General features: G+C 41.3%; 1 protein-coding gene across 4 annotated transcripts in view; it reads right to left on the reverse strand.

Annotated features, from left to right (window-relative positions):
• The window catches only part of rabgap1 (RAB GTPase activating protein 1), a 70,532-nt gene that overhangs the window by 7,858 nt on the left and 49,775 nt on the right, over positions 1-12,899 (reverse strand). For all 4 annotated transcript variants that reach the window (XM_030084402.1, XM_030084401.1, XM_030084400.1 and 1 more), the window contains 7 exons: positions 12,707-12,850; positions 12,437-12,478; positions 11,920-12,048; positions 7,011-7,103; positions 6,036-6,146; positions 5,622-5,726; positions 4,358-4,441 (listed from right to left, as the gene is read on the reverse strand). In XM_030084402.1, the coding sequence (XP_029940262.1) occupies positions 4,358-4,441; positions 5,622-5,726; positions 6,036-6,146; positions 7,011-7,103; positions 11,920-12,048; positions 12,437-12,478; positions 12,707-12,850 (708 nt within the window). The remainder of the gene's footprint in view (positions 1-4,357; positions 4,442-5,621; positions 5,727-6,035; positions 6,147-7,010; positions 7,104-11,919; positions 12,049-12,436; positions 12,479-12,706; positions 12,851-12,899) is intronic.

A 12,899-nucleotide genomic window follows, 5' to 3' on the forward strand; every position in this document is an offset into this window, starting at 1 on the left:
TTTCAGGACGATGTGAGATGGGGTACTTGTCAATCAGAGGACGGCACTCGCGATCAGCCACACCATCTGCAAGCAAGCTGTCAAGGATTATTTAGCTAATTTAAAATCAGGACAAACACGTCAGATGACTTCGTCCTGATTATTGCATCACTCTAATAATACATGTTGTGTTCGTCCATGATAACCGAGACCCGGTCCTATTCTATTACTCAATTTTTTGTCTGTAAATTGGAAAACTTTGCTAAAACTTATCAAATTTTTCCTTAAATTATGCTGTTAAGAAGTTTTTTTAATGACTAAGATTGCAGCAAGGCACAGGAAGTTCTTTTAAAACCCAACAGCATTTAATGAAACACATTTTTTTTTAACATGCCATCAAGTTTTTTTTGTGGGGGGGGATTGAGCTTGTGCTAAAACAGATGAATAATCTCTTTTCTGGAGATGGACTGAGCTTGATTCTAGAGAAAAGAAAAAAAAAAAACCCAAAATATGAATTCAACTGCGAGAATCGCTTTTTAACACCGGAGAATTTCACATGAATGTCATATCATACTGTTGTGAACTCACCGAGATAATTCAACCTTATATACTCTATTATCAGATTATCAGATCCATTATCAGTCTACCTGTCCTAGTTTCTCCCAAAAATAGATATACGTATATGTTTGTGCTAAGTTTGCGTCTATTCCGTTCATTCCACAAATCAAACCCACACACCGAAACACACATCCTCTTCTTTGTTGTACAGACATAATATCTTTTGAAATTGAGCTCTCCTCTGAGAATGGAACTCCTCGCCTCCTTGTGGAATGACAAATATCCTTAAAAAGTAGAAATGGATGCTTTTTTTTTTTTTTTTTTAACAAGACTCAGTCTCCCAAAAGTAGACTTGGAACTGAAAGACCCGGTTTTATCAAACCACGCTGGGAATTTTTTTTAAAACAGAAATATGCTCTTTGTGCTTGATCTCTTTACACGACACTTTTATCCATAAAAACTCCCTGAAAAATAAACTTGAATTCTTTACATCGGGTCCAGACCTTTTGAGGAACATATGAAAGTCACTCTTCAAACTTATCTCAGACACTTTGAAATAAACTTCATTTTAGAGGGGAAATGTAATCTCACACCACCAAAATCCTGTAACACTCCTCTGTAGCACGTCCCGTGGATGCAGGTTACTTTTTACTCGTGTGCTACCAGACTCCCACAAAACGAGACCAATGTGGTAAAACAGTGATAAAGTCGGCGAGTCCAGAGCCCAATTATTCTAAAACTATGACAATTAAATGAGACATAACGCTAACGGGGCCCCGGGGACACAGGCGCTGGCACACGCCCCGGTACCTGGCACGTCGTCAGCCGGCCTCAGAGTATCCGCGCGAGTTCCGCTCCTCCAAGAGGGATTACGCTCTGATGCTTGACACTGTTTTTAGCTTCACCGATAAAAGACATCTCTCTCTGTCCTGGAGTGCCGGAGATACAATTAGCGCACAGAGCTTTTTTGGCTCTAATCCCGCAAAATGAAAGTTTGGCATTCGCGGGCCACCGAAATAGCAAATCGCTATTTGAAGAATAATTTCAGTTATCCGGGTTGGAAAACAACGCGGGCTATTTTGGGGCATTCTTCAACTTGTCAATCCCAACAGATTGAACGCCGCTATCCTCCCTCCATTCTCCCCCTCAGCACACTTTCCCTTCATTTCCCTGCCTTTGCATTCCCGTCCTCCTCATCATGAGCCGAGCTATTTTTGACAAAGACCCATTTTTCGCTCGGCGCAGCCGTCGGCTGCTTGCTAGCAATCCGAGGGCGTTCTCGCCGATGCTTCTCACACAAACGCGCCCGACCATCAAATTCTTGCGCGGGAGCTTTTTGGTCACTGGTTTTCAGGTCTGCTGTCAGTTCGACTCTGCCGTCAATATTTTTAGACTCAGGTGACGCTAAGGCCTCTTTCCAAATAGTTTCTGTTACTTCTGAGCAGCTCCACTGGGACAGATACAAGGTGGAGAGTTGCGTAATGTCCCGGCTCTGATGGTAACAGCTCTTGATCTGAGGAAGTTTATATTTAAGTATTAAGTGACAAGACGAGATCTGAGGAGGAAGAAATGTGTGTGCGCGCGCACACTCGCTCGGTAATCAAAGGCTTTTGGGTTCAATTTGGGGACAGGTGGTAAAATTAGAGATTTCTGCTTCACTAAAAAGATAAATGAGTGACAACTCTTTGCTCTAAAAAGTAGATTATTTTTAAATATTCATGGCTGGCAAAGCTCCCGTAATGACACGATCACAGCTCAGATCTGGGGAGACGAGCCGCATCAGTCAACAGCAGCGCAGGAGAAGTTTCACAGAGGTCACGATGACAGATGAGACACAAACACAAACTAAATCAACCTATAATACAACCTAACATAAATATGACACATCTACACATCTGAAGTGAGGGATTCGAGCTCTAAATCAACGGTTGCTTCATATTAAGACACTCGAGAGACAAAAGTTTTAATGCTAACTGCTTGGCCTCATTATCATATGATGCAATGCAGCAAGAAACACAGGAGCTTTGTGGAAATAATAAAGTTTCCTTCGATAAAGTCGTAAGGTAACAAACACTAACATTCAGACAGTGACTTACTGCTGTGTGGAGACTGCCAACTACTGGCAGCTGCTCCCCTCTGAATTTTGATCACGCACTCTTTAAGGTGAATTATTACTTTTGTGTGTGTCTTTGTGAGTTGAGTTCAGCCTTGCAAACGTTTAACCCCCGAGGACGGGCGCCGTTTTCCTGACACTCGTCTGCGTCTCTGGCACATGCATACAAAAAGAAAACCGCGAATCAATACTGGGTTGTTTGTAACCTTTCAGAGTGTAGTATTAACAATGACAAAGAGAGGAACAAGAAGTCTCGTATTCGAACAGTCTGCCACCGCAGGATCGGGGTTTTAAAAGCAGAAACACACTCGGAATGCTTATTCTCAAGATTTATGCAGCATGAGAAAGATTCTCGATACAACTTGGTCACAATATGTGGAAAAGGTGCGGAACGCAAAACACTGCGACTTAAAAACAACTGCATGTGATCGTCATGCTTCTGTGAATACCTTCCATCCAACATCATCCCATCTAATCCTGCCGGATGTCTCCTTTCTGAATTCCCTCTAAAATATGTATACAAATGGCATTATAATTTAATACATCCAAGTCACTAGCATGGGCTTTCATTATAAATTAATAAGATATGCAAGCACATGCACACACGTTTTTTTTTTTTTTTTCCAATAGCTCAGAGCCTATATTTCACACCGTGATCTCTGAGCCCTTAATTCATTTCACACAAAACTCCGACTCAGCAAAGAGGGGAAACACTATCAGATTGATTTTTAACCCTCTTATCACTCGACTGACTGGATTTAATTCTTATTAGGGGTTGTAGAATTCTCTGAAAATGTGCATAAGACTGTGTGCTTCTGTTCTTTTTTTTCTCTGAGATGATAATCATTATGTGACTTTTTTTATTTTACAGAGAAGCACGTTTCAAATGTGAATCTTCTCTATGTACTTGGGACTATCAGAATCACTAGTACATCGATGCAAAGCTACGTTTTTCTGCTTTGTAGTACTTTTTTTTTTCTTCTCGATATCTTAAATGGTCTAGCAGTTTTGTTTTTGAGAAGTAGACGAGCCAGATCCTGTGAGCAGGTTGGGGATATATGGGTTAGGGAGTGAAGGTACTACTTGCTTTCAAAACAAAATTTGGGTATAAAACATGTCAAAAACTGATGATCGGCCACGTTACTGGACTGCAAGGCAGAGCACATCTGTGCATCTGTCATGCTCAAGGCGGCCAAGAGAAAGAGGGAATGTCTTAAAAAAAATAAAAATAAATAAAACCAAAAAAATACTGGCAGTCTGCGTTACAAACGATCAAAGTCAAAAGGATTTCATTTATTCTACTGGTCAAAAAAATAATGTGGTGAATTACATGGAGTCTGGGCCTTTTACCTTCTCCGTCTCTGTCTCAAGACAGCAGAAATAACTGGTAGGTAATTGTTATAACAAACATATCCTGTGTACGGATTTACATTAGCATCACTTTACATGTTCCAGATTAGAGACGTTGTTTAGAAAAGGATTCGTCTGAGCGTGTGAGAGGTGATGCTCGATGCAAACAGCATTCTGAAGAAAAAAAACTCAACTCAGTTTAAAGGAAACTGTGCAGCCACTGTTTATAGTTTTGGTTCCTCAAATTGCACCAGAGGGGAAAGTAGACTCACTTCAGGAGTAAGACGTGAATGGTGAGAAGTTCTGTGTAACCAATCAACTACAAATAAACAAACGATTCATGGAAATAGTACAAACCTGTTTATATTCTCCAATAATGGAGCCGTTCTTCTTGATCTCGGATTCAGATTTGTCAAGCTCTCGTCTGCACATCTCCTTCAGCTGTGGGGGGGGGGGAAAGAAAAACAGACCCAGGGAGAGAAATCATTACGCCGCTACATAGCAGGGGGCGAGGACAGGAGACGATCCCAAGGCCCCGGAGAGCATGTGACTGCCGCTAAATGTAAAGGAGACACAGAAAGGTATTGGCAGACCTGGAGCTCAGGGCAAAGTCGTGCCCTCTGCACAAGCACATAAATCACTCAGAGTCAGACACCTACACACTCCACCAAGACGTTTGGAGGACAATGCTGGACTCACATGGGAGCACAGCGGGTCCGTCCTTTGACTCAAAGGGATTCTTCATCTGACTCAGAAAAGTCGACATCAAACGCGAACTGAAAGCCTCTGAGACTGAAGCTTTGACTGAGGAAAGGCTGCGTCTTTATAGAAATGGAGTAAGTACTCATTCGGAGTGTGAACTGTAAATATATATATTTGTTCTAACTATTTTACAGAAAAAAAGAAATTAAATGTTTTCAACCTGACAGATTTGTGCTTTCAAACATGAAATTGTTTCTGGAGAAAACTTCTAATCAAGAATATTATAGTCTCCTAGTTTAAGATGTTTTTACAATTTCTTGTACGTATTTCCAATTAAAATCCCTTCAGAATTTATTTCTATAAAGCAAAAGCGTAATCTTAATATTTGTGCACATCATTCTATTTGAGCATGAGCTCTGCTATTTCTGTCTTCTTTTTATTTACCAGTCATATTCAAAAAACTTCCTGCTTTAGATACTCCTGGAGGCAATTGAAAAAAAAAATCCAATCAAGCGTGTTATCGATAACAGCAGCCAAGTACGGTCATTCTAATCACTAAATTAAAGTCTTGTCTTTTCAGTTTACAGAAAAGTAATAATAATCCAAAAATGAAACAGGCTTATTTGTTCTTTAAACTCACTTAACAACACAAATTAATCAAATTAAACATCTCAACTTACTGGTACATTTCCATACAGTTTTTATACAATCCTTTATAATGCTGAGTCACCGTTTCACATTAATACCTCACATGAAGCTCAGTCCTGAACCCCGGCCGGAGGATTTAACTATCTCCTTGTACCAATTCCCTCACCAGAGAATTACTGGCGCAAACCTGCCGTCCGTTTCCACCCATCGTAACCCCGAAGGCCACATCAACTTCAACATCAGCTGGACTGAAAAGCCTTTTCTTCCTCACCTGTGCGGACTCTTCCTCCAGACGTCTCTTCTCGTCCTCCGAATCCACCAGTTTCTGTTTGGTCAGCAGCAGCTCCTTATTCAGGGCGTCTGCCTTCTCCTCGGCCTAACAGGCACACGGCAAAGAGCGCCATGCTGATGAGCTGGAAATTACACTTGCCATGCTTTCCTCCCAGCTTTAACTCAAACTGCCACACACACACACACACACACCAATACAAACATTTTAAGGTCATCTAGAAGGTTCAGAGTAAATAAAGGGCCCTCCCACAGACAAACTTCTGACTGCGCCTCGGCACAATTCAGCTGTTGCCACACGATATTTGGCCTTTGTTAGACCTTCTACAGACAACAGAAGTAGCATTCTCACACAAACACACATACACACACTCATGCTCCTTCTCCGTTGACTTACATTGTCCAGGTCTTTGCGCAGGGCTATCTTGCTGCTGACTAATTCATGTGCCAGGTCGTCGTTCTCCTGCTCCAAACGCATGTTGGCCTCCTGTAGACGGCGGTTCTCCCGCTGGACGGCAGAGAGAGCAGAAAGAAAGAGACGGAAGACAGAGGGTGAAAAGATAACAAGAGATTGTAAGACAAATTATATATTAGCAGAGAAAGACAGATAAAGGAAGGAAAAGACAGTGATGACACCAGAAAAGATTATGAACAGAGAAGTGAACAGGCGCGAGAAAGAGGAAGAAAGTGGACAGAGAGCAGAGCAAGGAAAAGGGAGTTACTCATTTCAAATGAATGTTTAAACATTTTTTCCTGGAATGGCAGCTTCTGGAGGAACGCACAAAAACACACATAAGACGTGGCAGGTGTAAAGGCTCACAGTGTTCAGGTGAGAGCGGGAGATGCACTAACCTGTGTCTGTAATGTTTGACGGTATAAAACTGAAGAGCAACAGTACGACAACCTTACAAACGAGTAATGGGCCCTCTCGACACACACACACAAAAAAAAAACGATGCTATGGTGATTGAAGCTTTTGTGGTTCACTCAGCCAAACTGTTAACCTCAACAAAAGGTATAACTAATGGCTTTTTGGCTGCCGTGCACTTTTTCTTTTTCCAAACAAGCACGCTGAAGGTCTACAGGAGGAGAAGAGATTGATATTGTTGTTCTGAAATTCTGCCAGAGAAAGGTGGTTGTTTTAGTTGGCAGCTGCATCATCTATTGTCCACACCCAAGAGCTGCAACACCCTGAAAATATGTACAGCTGGGATGTAAATCAACGAAACGAATGGCTGCCGCCGAGCTATTTTCAGCCTGCTGTGATGCTGACAGATCTCATGTGTTCCTTTAAGGATGTTGCACTCTGACAGGAACAGTGATATGAAAGTTTTTTTTCTGATTCTGTCAGGAGAGAAATGAGGGAGTCTACCTCGTATCGCTCAATGGGCGCCTCCTGTTGCTCCTGCTGCTCCCGCATGGTGTGGTACTCTTTCTCAAACTTCTTGAGCTTCTTCTGGCTTATCTGTTGAACAGCAAGAACCCAGAAACAAATGCTTGGTGATTACTCACAAGATGAAAAAAAAACAAAAAAAGGATAAACTAACTCGGTCCCGAGTCTCTGGCTGATGCATTCGAGGAGGCTGCCAGTGGAAACTTCCCCCCCGAGCCTCGGTAAGCAAGGACACGTGGATTTTAACTGACATGTTAGTCCAGTCCAGCATGGGAGAAACATGTACCGCAACATATGAAGCGATTAACGTCCAACTCGACTGATGAACCGCTGCGTTTCTAGATAATCTATGTACACAGAACCCGGAGAATCTCACAAGACGAGAGAGCTTGGAGTATTAAAACTGTTGTGTATTTCAGCAAAAAGTGAACACAAAATTAAAATATATTAGTAATGAACCATCATGCAAGTGTAAACATTTTTCATCATTTGCTTGCTAATTGAAACAATGAAATGTATTTATTTCACCTTTATGGTTAAGTATCAGAATCATGTCTTTACTTTTAATGCCTCCCCCTTTTATTTCCCCAAGATGGATCGACGCCACAAAACCGTGTGCCGCGATTTATGACCCGAGTCTCGTCGGACTGCACGTCTGTCAAAAATGCGTCAACAAGAGGAAAAAACAGATATATAATTCACAATGGTTTATGAGAGGCATTACTTGTGCTCAGACATGAGTGCACAGTCAACAAGACGCTACTGTTGAAAAACCGGCTAAATTTGTCCCTCCAGCTCTGGGCGTCATGCTTTTTACCCCATGATTAGTCCTCCTTGTTTTCTGCATCATGGTAACAGTTTCCCTCTTTCTCCAGTCTCTAAAATACTCTGAAGTACTTTTCAGCTGCTTCGTCTCTGTTTTATGCTGCATTTTTGAACATTGGACATTCTGACTTGGACTGTGGTTGCCCGTTTTTTTGGCGTACTGAAGCATCCTGCTGTCGCGCAGCGCCATCTAGTGGACCCAGGTGGTATAAAATGGTAAAATTTGATATACAAGTTATTTCGTAATATGAGCAACCAAACAACTGAAAAAAAGTGTGTGGATAACATGGCGATTGCAATCATTAAATGTGAAAGAATCATCTTGAATATTCCGATTTCGTTATTGAAGGAAGTCTCTCGGTCAACTTCTGATCAGTTTGTTGATTTGCATCAAGTGAGAAATTTCTGTAATGTCTGTAAACAGAGGCAGTTTTCCAGCCATGCGCTGATCTTTCTTGGCCCGGGCTGCTTTTTGTCACCGAGGGGAAAATGAATTCCCATAAATCGCATTTTACAGAAAACCATGGTGGTGAATGTCCAGCTGAAGCTCAGTAAAGGTGGTTTAATGAAGCAAAACACTGAGCATAAACGCTGCAGTAAATCTACTTCAAGCCAAGTAAATCAGGCTTTTGGAACAACCCGGGGACAGACAATAACCCAGCAGAATTACCTAAACGACCTCCAGAGAGCCGTTCACGCCAAACATCCTGAGAATATGGACGGAACGGTGCGTAAGTTTTGTCTGCAGCTCGGGGAAAATGCTAACGTTGGGGCTACCGAAGGAGGTCCAACCACTTATTAAATCTAACGGCTCACTTACTTTTCACACTGTGAATATTTTCTGGGTGAGTTTGATAAATACCTGAAACGAATGAAACTTCTATAACTAATGAATGCTGAGAACTGGTGCTTTTTCTAGACTCCGTGCATAAAAAGATGACTGGAAATACATAATCTTGGATTAAGATGTATACTGGGAAGAGGTTATGTGGCTGATTTTCAGGATGAAAGTATAGGCTAACACCAAAACATACCAATATATTCCTGTGAATTTAAATGGGTCTAGCTGTGCATTCCCATGCCGCAATATCTGGCTTAGATTTAGAATAAGTTATAACCGAGGAGCCAAACACTCTCAGCACTCATCAGTTAATGATGTTGGCAGAACTGGGATAACCTGACCCACATGCTCTGCTCAGGGTGTGCGTGCGTGTGTGCGTGTGTGTGTGCGTGTGCGCTCACTGGTCACACATTCTGCTCTGTTAATAGGAGACGAATAAAGAAAAAGTGCAGGAGGTCATTCGGGGCAGGAGCCACCTCATCTGTCCCTTCTCTCAATGTTCTTTTTCATTTTCCCTGGCTCAGCCTTGACCCGCCGCTGGGTCTCAAGAAGCTCTGACTTTGATAGGAAGCCAGAACCACAGGGCACCAACGGCCCTCATAAGAGCTACTTCAGGGCATCAGTTACAGATATTTATAACAGGACCAGTCAATGTGTACAAACTGTCTGCGCAGTACTGTGAGCATTAGTTTGGTTACATATATAATTTGCTTTTAATTCCTTTCTTATCTAGACAAAAGGGAATTAAGTCATTTATTAGCGCGTTTCATAGCTTGCGTTTGTAACAGAAGAGAGCGGCTGTGCTATAAAACGGCAGGCAGAAAGCAAAGAGTGTAGGAAGGGAAACCATAAGGCAGCAAAAACAAGTAAATATGAAAAGGGCAAGAAAAGAAATCACACATTCAAATTCCAAGAGCGATTTACATTCACCAGCATTGAAGGTCGAAAGGTTGGCAGAGAAGAAGAGGAAGTCGATGTACCAACTACGCTCTGAGACAACATTAATGACCCCCTCTGACCCCTGGATTGTCTCCTGAATAAATTTTCCGAACTGTAGATTATGGTGGTTTGACCCACTTTACCTCCGATGACCTCTGACTGCATTTATGAAGTGAAGAGTTTTAAAACTTCTCTTCGTGTCGAACTGCTGCCACAGTGATGCAATTAAGATTCTGGGTTAATTACTTTAAACATATTTTTTGCTTGAAAAAGATATTACATTTCAGTTCACTTCACATGAGAGAGCAATGATTCTGATTTTGGCTTTCCAGCCGCTTCAACCACGTCATTTTGTGTTCTTTCCATCATTAGGTCGCTGAAGCAGACGAAGGAGGAGTCAAAAGTTCAAAGGATCAGAAAGCTCAACTACTGCTGCTGGATTCTATATAAAATCTATTTTTAAAAAGTGGCCTAGTCGAACAGCTACGTGTGTAACCGCGCTGTCAATGCAATGTTTCGGAGATGACCTGAGTAACAACAGATCTGAACTAAACCTGCGAGCTAAGTTGAAGCACACGGCTACCCTGGCAGCATATATTAGTGGTCAAATCAGAAGGCAGTGGCATCAGTCAAAGAGGTCACCAGTAATCTGGTCGGTTAATCCCCACATAGCGACATCCAAGCTTCAGATTAGCCTACCTTGACTCAGATTTAATTTGCAGCTTGAACATTACAGTAGTCGCTGAGGTCAAATTGGCAAATAACAACCCTTGGAATTACTTCCTCCTGTTATTTCCAGCACGGCTCCAAGAGTGCTGTCAAGCAACAGGATGTTAATATATTTCTACTTAACTATATGATTGCATTATAGAAGAGTGGACATGGAGAACTTTTCAAAAGACAATTATAATCATGGAAGCAACTTAATGTGAAAGCAATTTGAAGGACAAGCTCTGTGCGTTTCTGACTGTGCAAGTACGTCTCAACAATTTGTATTTGAAGGTCCAGCCTTAAAAAAAGAAAAAGACTTCTGAAAAGTCATTTAGGCAACACAGCCAGCCCAGCACCCTCCCATTTACTTCCTGTAAGTTTTTTTTTTCTCTGCTCAAGGAGCCCATTGTGATCCCCTTGCTGCCCAGCTTTCTAACTGAAATCCAAAAAGTTCACATCTCTCTCCGGGTTGGCTCCTCTACAGAGTTTGTGCTAATAAATATCTCTTCCCAAAGTTAAATCCAAAGTCAGGTTCTCTAAACTAGGCCAGACACTTCAAAACAGGTCAGAACACAGGTGTGTGTGTGTGTGTGTGTGTGTGTGTGTGTGTGTGTGTGTGTGTGTGTGTGTGCTGCAGAAAGAGAGAAGCATGTGTGGTCAGCTCAACTTTCAAACTTGTGTGGAAGTTCCATAGTGGCCCCTAGTGGTGAATCAGTAGTACTGCCGGGCCGCTGGGATTTGAATGAACTCTGATTTTCAAACTGAGGGTGATACACGAGCTCCCTTCAGTGGTCCATGGAGGAAAACCATTAATTATTTTTGGCAAAATGAAAAGTTATTATGAAAATACATCAACTTTTAAAAAGAAAAAATGGGGAAGACGGGGAATACTACGGTTTGACGCTTTTGGTTCCTCGTGTAAAGACAGGGACAAAAAAAGCATGTTTTGTGTTAATCATACTGACATAATCCTCTGCTGTCAGAGTCTATCATTTCACATCTTTGTCTCTGGCATTTATGATCCTGCCACTTTCCTGTGGAATTAAAAGAAGGCTATTTTTTCTACATGGTCTCACTGCTGTAATTGTGAAAAAAAAGGAGGCTCTGCAAGTTGTTATGATGAATTTAAGTGCCTGTTATAGTTTTACTGCTTTGTAAAGGATGGCTATGTTTGGTCATAATTCTCAATAAATAAATATTAGGGGTAAATGTCTTTTGTGAAATGTCCATCACTGCTTGGGTAACTATTGCATGGTCAGGCTCACTGTGGTACTTTGAGAACATGGCATTTACAAAACAAAAAACAAAAAAAAAAAACAATCTTTGTAATTTCTTATCACACTGACCGCCTCGTTTGTGATGGGCATCAAATAATAATAATAATAATAATAATAATAATAATAATAATAATAATAATAACTTCAGGGATTTCTTTAATGAAAAATAAAAAAGGCATTTAATATAGATGGAATAAGCTGTATCTATTTTAATAATTGAAAAAAATAAAGTTGTTCAGAGCAAATCAATATTTGTAACCAGCAGCACCTGAAGTCTTCTCTCCTCTCGCCTCACCTTCATGCTACAGGCCAGCTCCATCAGTTTCTTTGCGTTCTCTTCGGAGCGGTACCTCTTTGGAACGGGGACACGAAAGAACTTCAGTGCTCCCTCGAAGTCTGTCTGGATTAGATCGTCTTTAGATGTCTGAGAAGACAAGAGATAACATTCAAGTATATTACGTCTGGATGGTTTTCTGCTCATATTACTTTTTTTTGTAACATGAAGGAATGCAATATTTAAGAAAATCTTATAGTCTGGCAAGGAGCATCTTTGGTAAATATAATAAAGAAGAGGCTTTATTGTGCCAAGCTCAAGACGATAAATCAATAAATCATAAATGTTGCTGAAATGTTCAGTTAGCTGCTTCCCATTTAGGAGAACTCACTTTTAACAGGAATCAACAAAGCATTACAGAAAATCCTGCAAACACGTGCCATTTATAAGCTGTCCAAGCCTTTATAGTTGGTGCACACTGTGCATTTCTATTTCTACTCAAAGTTGTGTGTGTGCGTGCGTCCATGCATTACCTTACCTTCAGAAGAGCCAAGGCCACATTGAAGATCACACTGATTCCCTGCAACAACAAAAAAAAGTCAATAGACTCACTGTACATGAAATCTGTTATAATTACAGTTTGGTTGGACAGTTTCCCTCACAGGAGTACAGAGTACTGACAGGAGCAGGAGTGGAACCGCAGCGCCAATAAAGCTCAACACTAACGGAACTAACAATATGGTCACTACAATGATGAGTTTTAGAGACAGGAATAATGAATAAAACTAACAAAAGCAACTTAACTAACCTCACACAGTAGCAGGTCAATTATATGGAAGACCATGTAAAGAGGGAATTTGGCTGTGAAGAGGGTGAGGAACCACTGAGAGGCGTACATATGAGCCTCCAGACCCACGTTCAGGAAGTGGTTGTACAGGTCTGGGATATATTCCTGGAAAAAAGTACAAAGAAAGCACAAATACCGAGTAAAATCAGGCGAA

The sequence above is a fragment of the Salarias fasciatus genome, assembly GCF_902148845.1.
Source record: "Salarias fasciatus chromosome 7 unlocalized genomic scaffold, fSalaFa1.1 super_scaffold_4, whole genome shotgun sequence".
In the NCBI taxonomy this organism is placed as follows: Eukaryota; Metazoa; Chordata; class Actinopteri; order Blenniiformes; family Blenniidae; genus Salarias; species Salarias fasciatus.